Below are 21,211 nucleotides of genomic sequence, written 5' to 3'. Positions count from 1 at the left end.
AAAGCTTAAACCGCCTTGGTTTAAAGTTTAAACTACAGTAGTGCAATGAAACGTTTTGTGATTCTTTTTTGTGCACGTCAATGTTAGGCGTAAGTTTTAAAAAACACTTTTTTCTAGGCTTTTTCTAAGTGCATAGAATCAATATAGAATTACAGAGTTGAGTTAAGTTGAGTTTATTTTGCCGGGAAAAATCGTAGCAGCAGAATTGCGCTAAAATATTCACCAAGCCGGAAGTAGCTGACGTTAAAAAGCACGACAAAGTTGAGGGCACAATTGGTGGGTACATGGTAGACGAGCTGCAGCTAGACCGTTACTACAAGCGTTATGTGACAGGGACTCACATTAGTGGCTTGGCGTATGGACTTTAAAACATCTTGTCGTCGTATAATGGTAAATTTCAACAATACCTGTTTGGAGTAAATCGAGTACAACCGATAAGCAATCGAATCTAAAAGCTAATGCTAATACTAGCGATAAATCAACATTGAACTTTTTACCGCTTGGTGACACCAGATAGCTAACAAGGGGTTGGCCAGGCAGTGATACCAGGATGGCGGTTTCGTTGCCCAACAAGGCTTCTTTTGACACCGAGTTGCGGGTTAATTTTGCATGCGTCAACGCGAATTTGCAGCAAAGATGGGCTAGTTTTGGGCTTGTTTTTGATTTAGTTGCGCTTTTTAAGAATTCGACCTGGCAAAACTAAACTGGAGACAAGACCTCAGTTCGGGCAACAAGGCGGAAAAAATACCTTAATAAAACAATAAGCAGGAAATAAATTCAATACAAAACTGAAACAACGTTTAACAAAGTTTTTTGGTTTTAAACTTTCGTTGCTCCAATGTGGGTTCATTAAAGGCAATAAATTGTGCAGTTTAAGGCAGAAATCCTGTTAATTGTAACCAGCAACCGTCAAAAGAATTTAGGGAAGTACACAATATGAAACTTGTCAATCGTTTTTGACCGGTCTGTAAATATCTGGCCCGTCCACGACAGAAAGTGCGATTCCAAGTTGTGCGATATAGTAGGTTCCCATGATCAAAAGTGTTTCATGTGGCACTGGAAACTTGAACTTGTTGATTGCCAGTATTGCGTCGGATACGAGGAAGTTAATTGCTCCGACGCAGCCCATAAATTCGTACCAGCGACCTAAAAATACGTTGTATTTAAAATATTTGTGATCAGTTGATCTGTTTTACGTCTGTCGTGTGTGTTTTAATAGTTATGTTTCTGCTTGTGTTTGGTAGACCGTGGTTGTTGTTTTATAGAGTAAAAAATACACCCAAGGGATTAACTTACTTTAAATAACATTTTTGCGTGTTTTTAGACACTTACAAAGCCGAAATATTTTAACAACATCAAAAACAGATGTAGGCGTTTCTTGCGACAAAAATAACAATAAACTAAACTTTTGATATTTAGCCCGACTCATCTTACCGTCAATAAAATCCTGGTACGAGAGTCTTGCCCAACTTCTCCAGTTCATTGCAGCGTTGATGAAGGAGTAGAGTGCCACGCCGATCTTCAACGCGACTGACTGGGAACTCAGAGCATTTTCGCCCTCCCAAAGGTAACTTTCAAAGTATACCAAAAATGGATTAGTGAGTTAATATCGGAAACTTATGTGAAAATATGTTTAGTTTGAAAACATTATGTAAGTTTGCTTGCTGATGATAATTGTATTGACGGTTATAGTGTACCGTTTATCTAACATACCATGCAAAATGCTGCTTAAACAACTTCGCAAATAAAACATAACTTGTTAAAACATGCCGGTGCAAGCATCTTACCCATAAAGCAACATAGCAACGAGTCCAAATTTGATGAGCAACATCGGACTGAGAGGTGTCCATGAAAACGCGAAGATATACATCACGTGACCAATTGCAAATGAAATAAGTCCTGAAACAGGAAGGTAAGTATTCTTGAAATTTGCATAAAATAGTTGCACCAGCACAAAACGTGCAATGTGACCGAAAACTTGTTTGCATAAAGTGTAAATGGTCCCTACCATCAACATTTGCATTTCTTTTCCGTTTTTAGTAAAATTTTGCGCCTAAAAGTAATAATGACAAACAGTGGACAAATTGTTACGGTTTAACATTGCTGTAGAGCGGTTTAGGTAATTTCCATAGAAAATTCCCAGCTCATTAAGTGAATCAAGACGCAATGCGCAAAAACAACCAGTCTTTACGGCAGCATGCAGGACCGGCAGTATTTTTGGTTATCGTTTCTTGTGGAAAATGATTTGGTTACCCATGCCGATTGGAGACATTATATACGCATAGACACATAACTGCTAACAGAAATTTTTACAGAGAAGATCTTTTTGTAGAGTGTATGTTGCTATAGATCAGACAAGAGCCAAAAAGCTCAGGGCGTTACAAAAAACTCAAGTATTTTGTCTGGCACCAAACCGATTGAACGATAATTTGTCAAATATGCAACCTGGTGGACGAAATTTTTGTTCAGTATTCTAACAGCATAACAAACACCAAAAAACACACACTTCACAGTTCATAACTAACATTTGTACCGTACTAAATTTAAAAGCCTTTCGTGCTGTAGGTTACAATGCAGTAAAATTGTTTGTTGTTCATGAAGCTTACCTGCCATAAAGTAGTAGTCAGACAGGCTTTGATAAACGAGGAGCGCGTCACCCAATAGCGAGAAGCAGAGGCCAAGGAAAACGTACCGAGAGAAGGAACAACGCCAGAGCAATTTGAAGTCGTTGTCGTGCTGACTCATCACAAAATTGATGAGTGTAAAAATTGGAAGGGTCTGAAAAGTCAGTAATGTACATAACTTAGTGCCTTTGAGAATCCATTTTTTACAGCATCCCTCAAATTGAAAGTACTTTAAACAAATAATTATTTTCTTATAAAAATCAAAGCTAATTAAAGATTGGAAAAACGTGAAAAAGTCTAGTTTTGATCGATCTAGAATGTTTATGATAAGAAACATTGCAACGACATTTGTAAAAAGTACGTTCGTATACATAACCGTTACTGAGGCTTTTGGCCAAGTTACTTAAAGTAGTTCCATATCACACCTTTGCTATCATTTCTCCCCAAAGCGGAAGTGTAAGATTCTCGGATGAGAGGATGGTAGTAAACAAGAAGTAGATGCTACAGGTAGGCACGAAACTTCCAAGCTCGAAGAATTTCTGTTTGTGCAAAGACAAAGAGTCATCATTGGAACACTATCTACGGATCTGTTCATAAGTTTGATGGTGAAAATAGCATTTGCCGAAACGTTTGAACAATAAAGCATGTCGCTTTTTACGTCTATTTGGGCCGTTATTTTCACCATTAAACTTATAAAGAGTCATCACTTTTTAAAGTACTAGCCTATATACGGAAGAATTTATAAAAAGCAGATATTAAATTTAAAACATTACTGAATGTAATGCACAAATATGGCCTGCAAGTTAAAAAAGGTAACTTAATTACCCTGCCCATGGATCTTCCAGGCTTGTCCGGATGATGTCGGTTTGTTTTGTCCATCCTACAAAGCTGGCTGTTATTTATTCAGTTTACCTAAACAATTCCTGCAGACAACATTAGGCAGTTTAACTTTCACCAAGGCTTAAGTTATAGGCTGGGATACAATAAGTAATGTATTTATGTAATGGCCCAGTTCCTAAATTTGTCTATTGTTACAGTTTGTTTTTTGCATCAGATACTCCTGCCTTTTCAATACTCCCATTTGCTGCTCGTCGCGTTGCTTGTTGGTGGTTAATTGCCCTTTAATGCCTTTGTCAACCCGCTACGCATGTATTTTATCGCTAAGACACATTCGTGACATGAGTAGGACTTCCTTCCCATCAAAAGGAATTCCCTCTGACACTTTCAATGCTGTACCCCATGCGAACAATGCATGACATAGCATATGTAAAATGATAAACAGGACGTTAAAATGTAGTGTTTATTGTTCAACAAACATTTTTACTAAGCCGGACAATTTTGACATGAATTACTTGCTTTTTATTAACATTTATGTTGCTGGTCCACCATATCAACAAAGCATTCAGCCTATAATCACATACGTCAAGCAAAATGATTATATTACACCACCTTAACCATAAACAGTTGCTGGTGAATCAAGCTGGGTCCGGAAACCGATTTGACAGCAAAAGAATCCTGTACAGATTGCTGTTGCCGTTATACCTCTACACAGCAGGCCGTATTTTCACTGATATATACACTTCCTTAGCTGATGGCCCTTTGTCGCACAGTACGCTTATGGATTCAAAAGTTCTTGCTTGTCACAATACTGCAGCCCATTAGAATCACTAAATGTTGGAAAAAACTAAGTATAAGTATAGCGCTTGACCCTTGTAATAATTTAACTTTAATTAACTAGTTGGTAAAGCAAGTGTACCAGTGCAGTTCTGAAGGATGAAGCTACCTTTTTCTCTCGCCTGGGGCATAAGCCACTGCGAACTGGCTAAATACACTATATAACTTAATTTTTATCGTGGCCCAATCTATAATAAACATTCTGGTCCGAGATAAAGGTAATATCCCGGTTCTAGCTACGTTATGTGACTAACATGAATAGCTTCATCAAAAACAAGACCTCCACTGGGCTTGCATATAATTATTACAATGAAAATGTTACGGAATTGTTTCGAGACATACCGAAATTTGGTCAAGCGTTTTTTGTCTACATAAGTTTTGACATTACCTTTAGTGAACCTCAATCAACCTATTCTTGCATCAAAGACTATTTTCCTATAGTTCGGTAGGTTCAGAACCTAGCAATACCGCCCCGTAACAAAAAGCCAATACTATACCGCACACATGTTTACCATGTAAACGCGATTCTTATGTTACAAGGGTCTAAATAGCAGCCAGGCCCGCAAAAAGCACGAACCCGGAACGACCAACAACTCAAGGTTTCAACTCCACAGTGCCTTGAGAAACTTATTTAAACTTGCTACGCCCTACTTTAATGCATGTGAAACGTTAGAGCAAACTGCAACCTAATTAACAGTTATTAAGCAATCACCCTCAAAGAAAAGCAGCAGTGATGTCACAACACAAAAATGACTAAGGTGCCACAAGATAATTGGCGGTAAAAAAACAAGAATGCACTGACAAGAATAAATCGCTACAAATACAATGTAGCAGACGTTAAGCAACCTCTAATGCCATTATCAGTCCAAGGTAACATATAAGCTATAGTGTTCTCTACATACTGGCACTCTAGCAGCTTAGTGTTTGATCAGTCCACTTTTCCAAATTTCCCGTTAGTGTGCTCGACCACAAAAGACCGTCAATTTTCCAGTCTGTAGAACTTTCAAAAGTCAAACCCTCCATCACCAAACATTCCATAACGAATTAAAATGCGCAAGGAGGCCAATCTGTTTGCTTGCCACATTCAGAATCACTGCGGAAATATGGTATGCCACACAATGAAAAAGGCCTTCAGCGCTTGCCAATATTCGTGCATTAAAACACATCCGACCAGACCAATACATCAATGTCTTGTATCGTGAAAACACTCGTGGTTAAATAAATCGTTACAAAGTGCTCTGGATAGCCTCCATTTTACCATACTCTTGGTCTTTGCATACATCTGACATACACATAGTCGAACGTCATAAATACGTTAAAAGAACGCCTTTTATTTCTTTTATTTTACATTCGTGTATATCCTGTTAACCTATGTATTTGTTTAGACCTAAGGATGCTATTGTGGTGGCAAAATCGATATTACGCTTTGCCTGCCAAAAAAATCCTCCTTAGTCTGTCGAAATGCCTACCAAAAACACAGACTGATTCTAATTTTATTGAAAGCTTCAGTTTTTTTAATATCCGCAACTCGAATCGTCTGTTCATGCGTTTGTGGACGATTTTTGTTCGAGGTCAGTTCGCAATTAGCCGTTGTAGCGTTATTCTCACTTGCATTGGATCCCGCATGTGCGAATGTGGTATTTTGAATCGTTATGTGGTTTTAATTAGAGATGTACCGAATATTCGGTTTGCCGAATTTATTCGGCCGAATCGGTCATTTTTGCAAAGATTCGGTTTCGGCCGAATAATTTGTTGCCATTCGGCCGAAACCGAATCTTTTCCGAACACACATTTAAAGCGTTAAACGAGTCCTTTCTTCTCAGTAACAACGAAAATGTCGGGTTGGCAATCGTGCTTGGGGTCAATACGCGTCAATCATTATATTTTTTGACATATTGACGCTTTTCCCACTGCAGACAAAAAATCAGTTTTCCATTGCCGGGTTGGCAATCGTGATTGGGACAATGTTAAACCCCACAGAACTAAAATACGGACGAAACACAACCATTCTGCACTAATTGTCTGGTAGATAAACTTCTGCTTTCATGTCAAACGCGTGGGATACGACTTTGCGTGACGTCATATATGATTCGGTTGATTCGGCCGAATTTATTCGGCAAAACCGCCGAATATTCGGTTTCGGCCGAATCGAAATTTCGCCGATTCGGTACATCACTAGTTTTAATCACCTCAAATGTTATTTTTACACCAATCAGATTTCCGGGGTAAATCGGCAATTTTAGCGTTGTGCTGAATCGTTGTGAATGCGGGGCGCACGCTGCTCGCCATCTGTGTACATACAGAAGCTGTGTCAAGGGTTTGGCAAATCTCGTTGAAATTTGGACAAGTGATGCAGATTTACAGAAGGCTCAATCAAGTGTAGCAACTTCTCCAGCTAAAGAATGCGCGTGACCAAACGGCTAGTACCTAATGAGTTGGCCAATCCGATAGTCCCAATTGCTGAAGACCTTGTTTTTGACAGGTCTGTAGCAATGGAAAACAGTTTGGTCAAGATTTATAGACAGCAGAACCTTTAGACTGGTAGAAGTGAGCTATGAATGTTTGTGTAAATTGTGTACTTAAATTGTTTACGGTGGGACGACAAGCAAAACTAAAATACTCGTTTGCAGTACTACTAATGTGTTTGCCAAAGACCACCAACTTGAACCATTACGCAAAAGTCCGTGTATATTTCTTTAATCAAATCGGTAAAAAAACAGCGTTCCAGTACAACTCTGTCCAGTAATGTAGGTCATATTAATGTACAACTCATTCAAAAGCTTGTACCAAAAACATGCGCTGTAGGCGTAGAGTGAGGTGCAATCCCTTTAATTTGCGAAGTTATGTCGCGCATTGAAAACAGGCTGGGGAGCCTCTCTTGCGCCTCTTGACAATCGCGTAACAATGGATGAATTGAATTGTGGAACTCATTCAGTGTCGTCCCGGGCACCGAGTTGCTATTGTTTCAGCTAAGCTGTGTAACTTGCTACTAGCTTAATGACCTTTAATGAGAGGCGTCTGTCTTGGCTCTGCTCAGATTGTTGGGATTGTAGGCTGGTGAGGCCAAATACTAGAGGAGAGTACAAGTCAACATTTTCAATTAAAAACTACTTCTATACAGTGTGTTTGTGTATGTATTTAAGCTTGTACACAGAAATATTATGATTTGTTGGTAGAAAAGCACATCAGACTAGTTTAGGGATTTATAAATGATAACATGACAACTCTTATTGATTTTTTTAAATGCCGCTTGTCGAATATTCGTGCATAAATCTGTAACCAGCTTAGAAAATTTCATGGGAAACTAGATGTGGTACCAATGACATTTACGAAAGTGACATATATTGTTGAAATACATTAGGCCACTTGGGCATGTGTGCGCACAGAGAAAAGTGTTGGATAAGCCTGTGATAAGAACTTGTTGCGAGCTGTACGCTCCTGTCAGCGGTCAGGTTGAAGGGCAACTCAAAAGGCGAAGTGGGAATTAACACAATGGGCACTGAGCTTGTCTGCAAAGCAATCTAAATCCTCCTTAGTCTGCTGAAAGTCGATATAAATGCTTGAAGAATATCTCCAATCTTTTGTGTATTATACGTTTCTTCGACTGTATTTTAGTTATGTTTTCATTGTAACATATGTTTTTTTTTCCAGAAAGACAAATGTGCAGCAAAGCTATTTCATTTAAGATTATAACATTATTCCTGCTTTTGAAGGCTTAGTGGTATTATTATCGATTTATCGTGTTTTTAAGTTAGGGTGTTATTTGTTGATCCTATAGCTCGAGTTCATGCGTTGTCATGGCACCCGACATGGCCCAGAAATTTCCTTCCATCTCGCATCCGCTGTCACGTCTCGGCAGTAGAGAGTCTCTTTCCATAAGCGGGTAAGAAGCATGTTGGTTATAAAGTTGAATACATATCAATGCGAATAATGTACTTTTGTGTTTCAGGCAATCACGCAATGGAGCTCAATCTGTTGATTGGTCTTTAACAGACCCAACCCCGTTGCCAATGAGCCAACCACTGGAAAAACTAAGATCGAAAAGCGTTGCTGGCTCAAACACTAGCGAGAGGTCCTTTAACTGTCCGTCTTCACAGTCGGGACGACGCATGGGTACAGATGAGGTAACATGGTCTGTTCTGTTGGCTTTAGTCGGTGTGTTTGCTCGCAATCGACACGTTAGGACTAACATAAGATTACCTTTGTTGGCACGTTTAAACTGTTGAGATGTTTATTTGGAAGGTAAACATAACACCTCACATGACCTTGAATTGGTACTCAAGGTCATAATTATTCGCACGTTTTTGACTTAACTGTGTAACCAAAATGAAATGCAATTACATTTAGTCTGTAAAGCGATAATTAACTATTGTGAGCTATTTAATTGATATTACTCTGTACCCAACATTTACTTGTTGTTAGAGCAACAAGTAACGCCAATTTCACCGCCTGTCATCCACAAATAAATACACGCTTGTTAAAGCTATGTCACCTGCTGTAATACGGGGAAAGAATCATTGTTCAAAACAATGAAGCGACACGGAAGAAATATTGACAATCAGGAGATTTAAAGTGTTTTCTGTCAACAAAGCGTCGTAACAATGGGCTGACTTCTAGATTTCATGTTATTGAAGCTGAACAATGGAGGCTTGTTTAATAGTTGCGCACTAAAACAATACTACACTGGTACCTGGTGATGTCTGACGCCTTTTTTGATCACCGTACACCGTCATTGAATTTTTCCATAGACCAAGAACTCACAAGTGGTAATGGTCTGCTATATGCACTGTACTATCCATACGGTTCAATGGCTTTTATTAGATAACACTGTATATTAAAACTACGAATACGGTAAACGCCTGCTTTTCATCTTATAAAGCAGGGGCGGGCAACTTCTCCAGTCGGCGGGCCTGATATGGGAAAATGAAGTACTTGGCGGGCCGGATTCGTGAATCGATACATTAATCGCGTATTTATCCAGTGATTTAAAACGGATTTTTGACCACCTAAACTAAATACAATCAAGAACGTCGCAATTACAATACAGTCCAAACAATCTAACTGATATAACATAAAATTATTCATCACAGCAAATTTAATGCATACACCACAGACTCAGATACTGCTGAAACACTAACCACACTACACGTGGGGAAACAAAGGAAACCGTGAAAGCAGGCCACACGCGAGGTTGGCAGTTACGCCGTAACAATGGATGTATGGTGCAATGGTAACAACGGCGTGAAAGTTTTTTTGTTATTGGGGAGCGTTACTGTTTGTTACAACCAGGAAGTCGAACCGGAACTGAACCCGAACCTGCGAACCGGTTTGAGCGGTTAATTTCATTAAACCCGAACCGAACCCGAACCGCTAATTACGATTTTCTAAAAACCCGAACCGGAGTTGAACCCCATATTTTGTTTGGCGTTGGACCCGAACCGGAACCGAACCAGTAAAAAATGCAGTATGTTTTATGTTTTGTGATTTTTTCAAAAAAGCGCACTAAAGAATACGCGAGATAACACTTATAGGGCGTGTCAAAAATAACAGTGAAAGGGCAAAATTTTTTTGGAGTTTGATAAGGCCAGGTAGATAATGGGTAGAATTAAATTAAAACGAATAAAAATTTGAACCGGTTTAAAAACCGCAAACCGGTTCGGACCGGATAATTTGTCCAAACCGGAACAAAACCCGAACCCGAAAATATACATTTTTTAAAACCGGAACCGAACCCGAACCCTTAAAAACAAAACGAAGTAAATCCGAACCGAACCCGAACCCATATCACAAGCGGTTCGAATCCCTGGTTACAACTATAATTTGACGTAGTAAGCAAGTAGTGGGGGATTCGGCAGACTGTGGCCGCGGGCCACGTTATATCATGTAAGACCAGACACTGTCTGCGGGCCGCTCACAATCCCGTCGCGGGCCGGATCCGGCCCGCGGGCCGTATGTTGCCCGCCCCTGTTATAAAGGTTTCTTATAATTTGCAATAAATCTTAACATACGGAACATTCTTTGTTTTATGAAATATTTGTCTACATAAATAATAGGTCCATCAAATAGCGCAATATCGTTATTAACCGCTTTATAAAACAAACGCGTTATAGTGTCAGTCCTTCCCTATTTCGTAAAGAAAACTCGTATCTGAGTTATACTGATAAATGATATTCACAAAGGCTCGTTGGGGGCAACACATTGAACTAAATTGACCCTATTTATTTTTAACAAACTCTTTATATGTTTTCAGATCCTGATCATCTTAGAAGACAAGCTTAGATCTTCAAATCTTCACGCTGTAAGAAACATATTTAAGTGCAACGACCCTAATGGAGAAGGCAAAGTGTCGAAGGAAGCATTCTCACGCATTTTGTGGCAATTATGCGGTTATCTTTCGCCACGGCAAATCTCTCATCTCATGCGCAGGTACAACATCAAGTTGTGTGTTAGCTTTGTGATTTTAAATGAAATAAAAATAGAAGACCACAGTATAATAAGCATCTTTGATTACTGTCCATTTTGCCTGCATACCTGAAAAATAAATCAAATACGCTTTTCACCAAGTTAAATACACAAAAACATTTTTCGCTGGGTGTTTGAGTAATATTTAGTTCATTTTAATGCCCAATTGGTAGTGCTTGTTAAGGTTTGAACCAAATGCAAAAAACAGCTATAGCCGATACGACCTACGTCTTATCACCAGCTGCATTGATGAGACCCCTTAATAAGTCAGTGTGTCCTATCAACAGCTGCAAAGCAATATGTTAAATTAAAAAGTTTTTGTAACGTTTCTAAAAACTACATTACGTCTAAAAACTTAAATACTATTAAAACCATTGCATTTCAATAACATTAGTGTTTAACGAACGTAGGTTGGGAATCGATAAAAAGAATTACGTTGTATTCGATGACCTCGTTAACTATTTTCGCCGTCCTTCGACACACGGTGGCGGTGGGGAGTCACATACCAACATGGTTTCGTCATCGCATTTACTCAAACCACCAAACTCAGCTCCCGAAAGGATGACTCACGAGCGCCACTCAGTGACAGAAAATGTGGGTTTGTAGTAAAACTTTCATCGTTTTTTATTATTGGTGAAACACGTAACCTCAAACCGATCTCATATATTGCTTTTTTGTGCGCAATTTTAAATGTTTATTCCAGGAAACGTCGTCAGTGAAACGATTTTCAACGCCACGTGCTGCGCCAGAGAGCCACGTAAATGTTGCTGCGCGATCGTGGGAGTTGCTAAAAAACAAAGCTGCAACGAGGTAAATAGCCTAATTCACACTTTTTTTGTAGTTTTAAATCACACATATTGTTCCCAAAACGCTATTCCTAAGTTTTCCATTACTTTGCAGTGCTTATAAAAGCTTAAAAACCTAAATGGCACCAGCAATATATTCATGACTTAGACATTTTGAAATGCATTGTAATCATTACTGTGTGTAACTTTAGAACAGTTTTAGATTTGTAACTTACTTTTTATTTGCAGTGATCTGGATTTCCACTCTCTGTTTCCACCAATGGTTTTCGGTGAGGGCGCTTACGTCATTCCGGGTCAACTGAGAGAATGTCTTCATAAGTTACGAATTCCATCATCGGATGACATCGTTGCAAAGATATTTAGAAAGTATGTTTTTTCTCGCTTCATGCACATATTATATATGACTAATGCCAAACCATACCACTTCGCTTCAAGCTTACCGTGAATTTAGCTGTATTGTCGTTGTTGCTCGTGTAACGTTTTGAATTGAAAATTGAAATTGAAAAAAATCATTGCTTCTTGAGTCAAATAAAGTTACTTGTTGTTGTTGCTTTATGAAACCCGATATATTTTGGTTGGTGTTATTATATTTTTTAACGTTTTTTGGCGGTTAATTTTTGGTACTGTGCATAGTTGTAAGTACTCTTTATGCAGATTTGACGGGGGTAGTCCCTTTGCTGTTCGATCGAAGAAATTTTTCGAGTTGCTTGGCCTTGATCCAGAGGGTAAACGGCTCCCTTCTTCGGCAAAACCGCCATCAGGAGATTCACCTAGAAAACGGGAAACTCCTCGTGCTGAAAGGTAGAACTGAAATACACTCACAGCATTTCCTCGGTGATTTATTGTTGAAATGATTTAAGATTATTAACCATCGTTACTTTAACATTGTCCAAAACCAACTTGAAGAGACGTTTGGTCCAGAGGTGGGCAACAACATACAGCGACATATATTTTGTTTACCAGGCCGAGTAGACGTAAATTTTATTTAGCTATGCATACATTGTCGTTACGTTATTATCAAGTGAAGTAGGCATTCAATAATGTAAGCGGAAATTGTTAAATTTTTCAGCGGCCGTAATTTAGTATACTGCCTTTTTTCATTCCGCAGTGTTGCAGTAACAAAAGTGTTGACCCCTAGTTCGACGCCTAGACCACGTCCAGCAACATCACTAAGCAACGGTAAGAAATTGAATTAATGTACGTACTTGAGCAGTGTTGCCTGGTCAAATTTCAAAAAGCGCAACCCATGAAACCAGCCCGCAATAGGATGTCAAAAGTAGCCCAATTGAGCGACAAAAGCGCAACCTGGCAACACTGTTATTGAGAGACACTTGAACAAATTGAACTTTGAAATTCGCTTGTCGTTAGGTGTCACTGCTCAGCAAGTGAACGAGCAACGATCTGTGACGTCATGTGGCTATGAATCGGCTGCTCGACCGAAAACTTCACTGGAAGTTGTCGCTACAGCGAGATTGTTTGATGGAGACGTCGCGGAGTATATTTCGAAAAAGGTGAAACGTTGTTGATTTGTCTTGATGTCTTGTTTGAGCTGGCAATATAAACGTTTTGAATGGAACTGAATACAATTCATTAAGGGAAAAACTCCTTAGTGCAGGCAAGTTCAAAAATTTAAGGAATTCAAGGCCGCAGTGCGTTTTTTATTAAAAATGATACAAAATTAAGTCAGCATTACAGTGATATTACGTGCAGCTCTAAATCGGCCACAACCCGAAAAAAATGATAATAGTTTTGGTAAAACTCATGATGTATATGATGATTGTGTTTTCTTTTACTTTTATTGACTACCTACATTAAAACTGATCGGGATTCGTCCTCGGGCGCGTCCTGGTCCTGTGAAAATAAGACGGCGTATGTAGTACAATTACATTTTTTCTGGGTAGACCAAACATTTTATATTTTGGGTTTATTTACTACTCGAGCAGCATTGGAAAAAGTTACCTTTAAAACGTATTTTCACACAGCTTGAAGAAGGCCAGGTGCATATTCAGCGTGCGTTGGAGGCGAAAGACACAAATGCGTGTGGACTTATCAGCAAACCAGATCTGAGAGACGTCTTCTATATTCTGGGAATTCCTTTAAAACCGACCAATTTGGAACACTTTCTTGCTAGGTAGCCTGAATGACAATGTCTGGCTTCTGGCTTAGAATAAGGTGTATCTTTTATGCACTTCGAAATGTGTATGTTACTCTCTGTAGAAACGGTCTGCGACGTAGTGATGGAGTCGTCAACTATCGGTTACTTTTACGACGCCTGCAAAGTCGCTCAAACCGAAGTTTACTGAATAAAGTTATGAGGAATCAGGACCACGTGTAAGCTGATTTCCCGCCAAATTTTACCTTAAATGTCGTTGATATTTCTATGTTTAATGCATGACTCCTATTGAACAAATTTATTTTGCACTTTTTTACGAAACGTTTCTTGTCAGATTTCATGAAACCAACCCGCCTCCGACACCAGCAGAGGGCGCTAGTGCACCGGTCCTTGAAGTAAAACTTCTCGATATTTTTCAACGAGAGTTTTTGGCTTTTCTAGCTGCTTGTCGCCAATTTGATCAGAACGGAACCGGGTTTTTGACATTGGTAGGTTTGACTGAAATGTTTTAAAATCAGCGAGAACTGGAGGATAACGAGGTCATCACGACGTATCTCGTGGGTTCTTGTCCATTAGTCTAGCTTGTCATTTATTGCATGCCGTGTTTATGTAATCGTGTTATAGTATAAATTATTGTATTGTGGCAATATATTTACCAGTACCATGTACTACTGCAGTGGATCTTAAAGGTTTCCATTATATTTCCATAACGATCCCTTTGGAGACAGTTCCTAATTTCTACTATGATTTATACATATTTAGTACACATCGAAGTGGATTGTTTAATAACTTTAAACTCTGGGCAGTTCCCGCAAAATTGCTTCACGGACTCCAGTTTAGAGCCGCTGCACTAGAGAGTAAAACGCGAGGGGCTTTTTAGTTTAACAAAAACAGCTTTGTAAGGGCCTGACCACATTTGGTTCGTCATTTCACCTTGATAAATCTAACTTTGCTCATAACTTTTTCCACTATGAAAAAAAATACTGAAAAGCTTTGTATTTTAAGGATGAGTTTCGATCAGCTATTGAGGCTCGATACACGATCAAAATCACAGACAGCGCTTGGGAGCAGTTTACGTCATCAAGTTACGTCAGACTGGTGAACCCCCCGAGCAACGCCACTCAAGGACAGAAAGGATATGTGCCGTACAATGATTTTCTTGCAAAGTTCGATGTTATGCTAAGGTAAGCTGCAAAAAACTGATATTATACGAAAAATTGACACTCCTTCAATTGATGTAGCAGTTTTCAACATTTAGTATATTCTTTACATTCATTACTTGTAGAGTTTACTTTCAAGAAATTTTGTGGTAAGGCTATGCTAACTATAGGTGCATAGTAATAACTTGATAGAAGGTGGCGGCCATAACCAAAAGTTATATTACTTAGGAGAAAAATCGCAAATTACAGTAGCAAACGTCATAACGTCGAACCTAAAATTAATAAATTTAACAGTAATTTGTTAATTTGAACTAAATATTGCAACATTGACACTGTAAACTATATTTCAAGCTCTAAAAACCCGAACATGTCACCCAGGCTTAATTTTAAGGCTACAGGCTTTTCTTGCATTACACGTTTTGTAATTTGGAGACACATAGGTGAAGTACAGTTTTTTTTTATTTGTTTTCGCAACCTGTACTTTGAATATCTTTAGGCCTTCAACAGCTGATGCTGACGATCCGTGGGTTGAGGAGATAGCCGACATGAGCCATCTTCGCGAACACAAAGACAGATACGTGAAGAGTATGGATGTGGATGCTTCAACCCATACACACAGGTTAGGAAGTTCGAATTTAAATTAGTTTTGTCTGCATACGATAATGTTTCTATGTGAAAGAAATGTTGTACAATTGTTTCGTCTACCAGGTTGCGTATGTTGTTTCTATGTGTGTAGTTTTTGGTAAAAAAGAAGAAAAACGTTGTTTTTTGGTGTAGTTTAGTACTAATGGCGTTCAATTAAAAAAAACGTTCCCAATTAAAACTGCGAATGGAAAAAAAATTCCAAATAACGGAATCAGTTAAAAATAATTAAAAACTGTGATCGTCAATGACTATGCACCCTGTGAGAGAGTCTGATTCTGTTCAGTTCAAACATTCTCAAATTATACCTTGTTTACATTTAAATGAAGAAAAATGAAAATTACTTTTTGGCCATGGTAACAACGTTGCTGTCCAGCTAACGTTTTGGATGAAATCACATTACATTTGCTCGCGTTTGTTTTCAATTCGGTTAATCCGGATCTTCGCCTAGTTCCGACAGAACTTGAGGTGAAAATGATTTGTAATGTGGTAAGACTTGAACTAATCGACATCGGTTAATCCGGATCTGTGCCTAATCCGGACAAGTTTTAGGTCCAAATGGGTCCGAATTAATTGAGGTTTAGTGTATATATAAGTTCAGACTTTATACCAACTTGAATCGGCCTTTAGCAGTTCATCTGCACAACAAGCCTATAAATAAAGTCATACTTTTACAGACACGAACCCCGTCCTCTTCCGCAGCTTGAAGCAACTCTCGTTGACGTCCTGCTCTACAAATTCCAAAACTTTAAGAAGGAATACGATTTGATAGTAAGGGAAGATTTCTGTCGCGTGGACAAGGAAAAATTTGATTACATCCTTTTTAGGTTTGTTTCCATTGAAAAATGTAACAAATATTAACTAGTCACTATGCTAAATAAGCTGCTGACATTACACGCTGTTTTGAACTGGGTCTGAATCACAGAAGAACTGTTGAAATCATAATCACCAAGCGACTGCTTAAAGCGGCGTCAACTCAGTGCCACATCAATACAAAACCATTCAAGGCAATTTAGTCTCGTCACCACGCGCATTGATGAGACCTTATAGGCCGAACCAGTCGGGCTCGTCGTGCCAGTACGTTAGCACGGGGGCTTTTGTTTTCAAAGAATGCTTTCAAAACCATTTTATTTATTAATAATGTTTAAAACATGAACGAGAAAGGTTGCTTGCAGTAGTTAGCAAGTTGCAACAGCGACACTTACCTTTTCCATGGTTTAAAAACAGCAAAATGGCAGCAAATTTCGATATGACGTCCAATTTGCAGTGATGTGTAAGTCAGATCACACAACCTATAATACCAAAGTCGGTTATACATGAACCATTGACACTAACGCCCGGCCAACACTGCTTCATTAAAAAATCACATACATACAACTTATAAAGCTTTATGATTACACCGTTTGTCTTACTATGTTGCAACCTGCCTTTACAGATGTGGTTTTGTTCTCACACCAAGCGAACTCTCTGCACTTTGGCTCAGTATGCCCATCACGCGGCCAATGGAGTCTCTCTCAATACCCACAATCTTCCAGCACGTTATGCGACTATACTATGGATCTATCTACCCTGGTAAAACGATTTGTTTAACATTTTCCTGTGCACGCGTTTTTTTCGTTCAACGTTGCAACTTAGTTAATATGTGACGTAGGTAAATTCAACAAACAGTCACGTGACAGCGCCATTGTGACGCGCGTTCTCGAAAAGATTCGAGTTCCAATTGTGAGTCATTGGAATTTGTTGAAGAAGAAATTACGATACTTGGATCCGATGGGAACATCCAGAATACCCAAGGTTTGTGAAAAGGAATATATAGGCTATGCCTTATTAAAACAGTGTGTCCCGTGATTACAATGCAAGCTTACGTAAGTAAAGATGAAGAAACAAATGTAGTTTAATTATGAAGCAAAAATGGGTCAAATTTTATAGAGTAGACTACAAGAAACTTCCATTTGCGATAAAATGCCATAAATGCTTATTTAATGTCCCTTTTTTGAAAACGCGGGGCAGCACTTTATTCTGGCTCTTAACTTATCTTTAAAGTCTGTTTATACACATGGCTGTACCTCGTCAGGTTCGTGCGTTAGGTTGTGGTCCTACGGCAGAACAAACCCAGCACACTAAAAGTACCATTCAAATAACAGGACACGTGACTCGATAACCCATGTAAGATGTAGCAAATTTGTTCGGTGTCTTTTCTGTTTTATACGAAACGGTTCAACGATGACAATGCAAATAAGTTTGACTTGGCTTGATTTAAAGCTGCCGAAACCATGCTGTCCAGTGACACTGCCAGTGCCACATTGCTGGTCAAACTTGCAATGCTTTATGTGTCTAGATTTTTTCTTTTTGCCTGCAGGAAGACATACAAAAAAACTTTTCTTTTTGCTTACAGGAAGACATGCTTCAAATTATGCACGGTCTGCGTCCGGACGTCAGCGAACTGGAACTTCATTACTTAATCGAAATGCTCGAATCCCGAATCCCTGGCAAAACCAACTACTTTCGACTGATGGAATATTACACCAAGCACGCCAAGCGCAAGGTGTCGCAGGAGAGCTCAAGAAGGCCGCTCCTCTCATCCGACTCGGAGAGAGGTTTGAATACTTTATTCTTTTTTGACCCCTGTTGAAACGTTAAAGTACAGTCCTTGCAGGCTTGGTCAAATTTGTTTGTGCTCAATTTGTCATGTATGGTTGTGTATCCTGTTTGGCAGATAGACAGCAGGTTGCCATTAGGCAATAGTAATTAGCAGATCCCTGCGCAATGTTACCAGGTTATGGAGCGCAAATTGTTTGGATGGCACAATTGGTTGATTATGACTAAACGCGCTACAGCTACACCGTATCATCTATCATGAAGCGAATGTGGCGGTAGATCACTAGAGCGGTAGTTTGGCGCACTGTGAGTATAACACGGCTTGGGGTGAAAGGTTGTAGGGGCCAGTCGTGAGGCCTTGAATCTAACCACTCGTGTTATGAAAGAGGGTGGGGGAATTTCTTGTGTGTGCTTTGTGATTTCGTTTTCCAAGCGCTCACCAGCTGGTTACTAATGTGTACTTTACAAATGCGCTCAAGCATACCAACGTTTGCACACATAGCATTGTATTTGTCTATGAAACAGTCTAACATGAAAATCACCTTACTTTGTAGTGCCAAAGCAGGAACTCAAATACCCGCTGCCACAACAACATCACTACCGACATCCAACTCCACCACAACCTGAGTTTATAAACCTTCGTAACGCTCCATCAGTGTCGCCATTCAAGCGTGTCACCAAGCAGCCAAAAGTGTCAAAATCTTATCCACCTAATACAGTTCCAATGCAAGGTGATAAATAAGTTATAGCAACACAAAATACGATTTGAAGTATTTTTTTAAGTTACATTGGTAAATTTAGGACATTTCAGATGCAATCCCATTTACAAATTGCGTTAGTCACCTGCATTAGTTATTAAACTACGGATGTTTATTTCAAATAATTGAGGTCAGCTACAAGTTATAACTACGTGTGGTTCTGATCCTTTTTTGTTTGCAACGCTTTGACTACTTCTTCTATTTTTGCTGTGAGTTTTTACGTTTATTTCTGGTCGCTGTTAACAGAATAAATACATAAATATGGAAATATGGAAATGTGTTTGAAGAAATAACTTGAAAGGTTTTTGCCTCTTAGAATATCGCAAGAACGTGGTTGCCAAGGGAAACAAGGCGACAAAAGCGAGAAACTCGTTCGAAATGTACAGAGGAAGACTGGAGAATATTCAACGCCATCCGCCGTCTACTGCCTCAAGTATGTTTATAGTTGGGACTTGTTCGATGTTTTTCCATTTGCAATTTTTATTCTATATGTATGTTTGTAAATCAGTTTAACACAAAGCCATGCAAAATAAGGAAAACAAAAAAGTATTTAACAAAATAGGTCTTGCCACTTTTGCGTTGCTTTTGTTATATTTTTGCCTAATGTGCTGAAACCGTTTAATACTTAACAAATGCTTTTGTTATTACTGTGTTAACCCGTTTTCAGCGATTTTTTTAACGATTTTTTTGAAATATACCAACTGGGTTTGGCAGCAGCTCCGTTTTTGGGCAAATGCTAGTGCTTGTGCAATGTGAACATAATACTATATCAAAAACTGGAACAGACACCTAAAATTTTATTACAGAAGACAGTGGATATGCTTCGCCCCCGGCCGTGCCACAAATGGGCGCCAAAGAGCTCTCATCAATCGGCCGCGCTCTCCGCAAGGAAGACGTTGGCGAGCGTGGAAGAATACCAGTGGAGGCGTTCCGTAAGGTGCTTGCTGCGTACGGCATGTCCTTCCGCAATCCGGACGAGATCTACAAATTGCTGAGCACTTATGACCGAAAAATGCGAGATGAGGTTTCTTACGAAAAATTCTTGACCGCCATGTCCTAATTGCACTTATAGTTTGATCTGTGCTTTACAATGAATATTTATTTGCTTTGGCGACAGACAGCATGATTTTAGGGTAAAGATTACAAACTGTGAAACTTGTTCTGCCTTCAACCTTATTTAGCAAAAAAATCTATTCTAAAACATTTCTATTTTGTGAACAGTATGGTTATGATTATGATTGTGCTGGAGGTAACTGGTTTGTCCCAAACATTTTTTTCAATGTCGTCTCATACGTTTACTGGGATTTTGAAAAGTTTATGTAGCAATTTGTTGCCTTGGAATGTTGTGTCCTTTTTAATTCGCCCTGTCGGCTTTACACGTTCCTTTGTTTGGTTGGTCCGAATCTGCAAGGTTTCCAAAATCGGATTTCATTCTTACAACTTTGTTTCTGTGCTTGGAGTTTTTTTTCTATGATAGGACGATTACAATAAAATGGGTTTAGAGGCACTGGTAAATATTTCTGCAATAACATTCAACAACGAAAAAATCATGGACACCGAATTGGACAATTTGTTAACCAAATAATTTATAATTATTTTCTTTATCAGACACGTTGGTCAGAGAGAGATAGGTGGGGCAGGTATTGCTGAAAATGTTTGAATAAATTTAATTGCGAACATAACGGCCCAAATATGCGTAAAATGCGACATGCTATATTGTTTATACCTTTCGGTAAATATTTTAAGCTCAAATAATCTGTAAATAAGCTGCAATACGTTATAGGGCAGTGGTCGGCAACCGCCGGTCCGCGAGGGGTTCGTTACCGGGTCGTATAATTTCAGAAAATCAGAAACTAAGTTAGCGTTTTTATTGCTAAATATTTGTAGTTTTTTGAAGACCGGTCCGCGATAAAATTTTAGTTTCAAAAACGGTCCGCAGTGCAAAAAAGGTTGCCGACCCCTGCGTTAGGGTTTTGTGACAAAAAGTCAGACAATGCTTCAATGTTCCAAGAACAAAAATCGAATCGCGTATTTTTACGCGAGGTTTTAGATTAGATCTTTTGTCCGATTAAACTGCAAACAGCATCAACAGACAAAACAGACAGCAGGATAAGCACCAGGCATGAAACAAAGCATCCATAGTACTGTACAACGGTAGTTCGCCGTAAAGCTAACTCCCCGCTCTTTTATTGAATAGGGTTAGTCCTATCATCAAGCACCTGATAATCCTTGCAGCATATATTCGATTGTCTTTATCAATCATCGGGATGAAATTGTAATAGCACAAAAACAATAGCAAACATTTGATTTCCTTACATAATCGTTTACCAGCTGGTTGCGAGGTTAAAATATTTTGTTTTTTTCTGTCACTTGA

General features: G+C 39.0%; 2 protein-coding genes across 2 annotated transcripts; one reads left to right on the top strand and one right to left on the bottom strand.

Annotated features, from left to right (window-relative positions):
• Nucleotides 1-163: 163 nt before the first annotated feature.
• Nucleotides 164-3,579, bottom strand: LOC145238167 (lysoplasmalogenase TMEM86A-like). The gene is made up of 6 exons (XM_080101248.1): nt 3,450-3,579; nt 3,050-3,163; nt 2,607-2,778; nt 1,788-1,899; nt 1,435-1,571; nt 164-1,146 (listed from the first exon to the last, which is right to left on the bottom strand). Exons 1-6 carry the CDS (start codon nt 3,501-3,503, stop codon nt 947-949), a joined length of 789 nt encoding a protein of 262 aa, XP_079957374.1. The 5' UTR covers nt 3,504-3,579; the 3' UTR covers nt 164-946.
• Nucleotides 3,580-4,881: 1,302 nt separating this feature from the next.
• On the top strand, nt 4,882-20,352 carry LOC145238161 (uncharacterized). The gene is made up of 21 exons (XM_080101243.1): nt 4,882-8,181; nt 8,248-8,422; nt 10,549-10,724; nt 11,171-11,354; nt 11,464-11,570; nt 11,795-11,932; nt 12,221-12,367; nt 12,675-12,745; nt 12,935-13,077; nt 13,549-13,697; nt 13,784-13,897; nt 14,014-14,167; nt 14,685-14,863; nt 15,336-15,458; nt 16,159-16,308; nt 16,917-17,053; nt 17,133-17,275; nt 17,877-18,078; nt 18,634-18,810; nt 19,154-19,270; nt 19,644-20,352. Exons 1-21 carry the CDS (start codon nt 8,096-8,098, stop codon nt 19,895-19,897), a joined length of 3,126 nt encoding a protein of 1,041 aa, XP_079957369.1. The 5' UTR covers nt 4,882-8,095; the 3' UTR covers nt 19,898-20,352.
• Nucleotides 20,353-21,211: the final 859 nt, after the last annotated feature.

Source organism: Phallusia mammillata, chromosome 7 (assembly GCF_965637545.1).
Source record: "Phallusia mammillata chromosome 7, kaPhaMamm4.hap1.1, whole genome shotgun sequence".
In the NCBI taxonomy this organism is placed as follows: Eukaryota; Metazoa; Chordata; class Ascidiacea; order Phlebobranchia; family Ascidiidae; genus Phallusia; species Phallusia mammillata.
This window is presented reverse-complemented; position numbering and strand designations above follow the sequence as displayed.

Bases quoted from the DNA above. Each gene is read 5' to 3' on its own strand.
- LOC145238167 (XM_080101248.1), bottom strand. From the start codon at position 3,503: ATGGACAAAACAAACCGACATCATCCGGACAAGCCTGGAAGATCCATG. The intron at 3,164-3,449 runs GTAATTAAGTTA...TTGCACAAACAG, and splicing joins CTGGAAGATCCATGGGCAGG to AAATTCTTCGAGCTTGGAAG. The intron at 1,900-2,606 runs GTAAGCTTCATG...TTCCTGTTTCAG, and splicing joins TGACTACTACTTTATGGCAG to GACTTATTTCATTTGCAATT.
- LOC145238161 (XM_080101243.1), top strand. From the start codon at position 8,096: ATGGCACCCGACATGGCCCAGAAATTTCCTTCCATCTCGCATCCGCTG. The intron at 8,423-10,548 runs GTAACATGGTCT...ATATGTTTTCAG, and splicing joins GACGCATGGGTACAGATGAG to ATCCTGATCATCTTAGAAGA. The intron at 17,054-17,132 runs GTAAAACGATTT...TATGTGACGTAG, and splicing joins CTATGGATCTATCTACCCTG to GTAAATTCAACAAACAGTCA.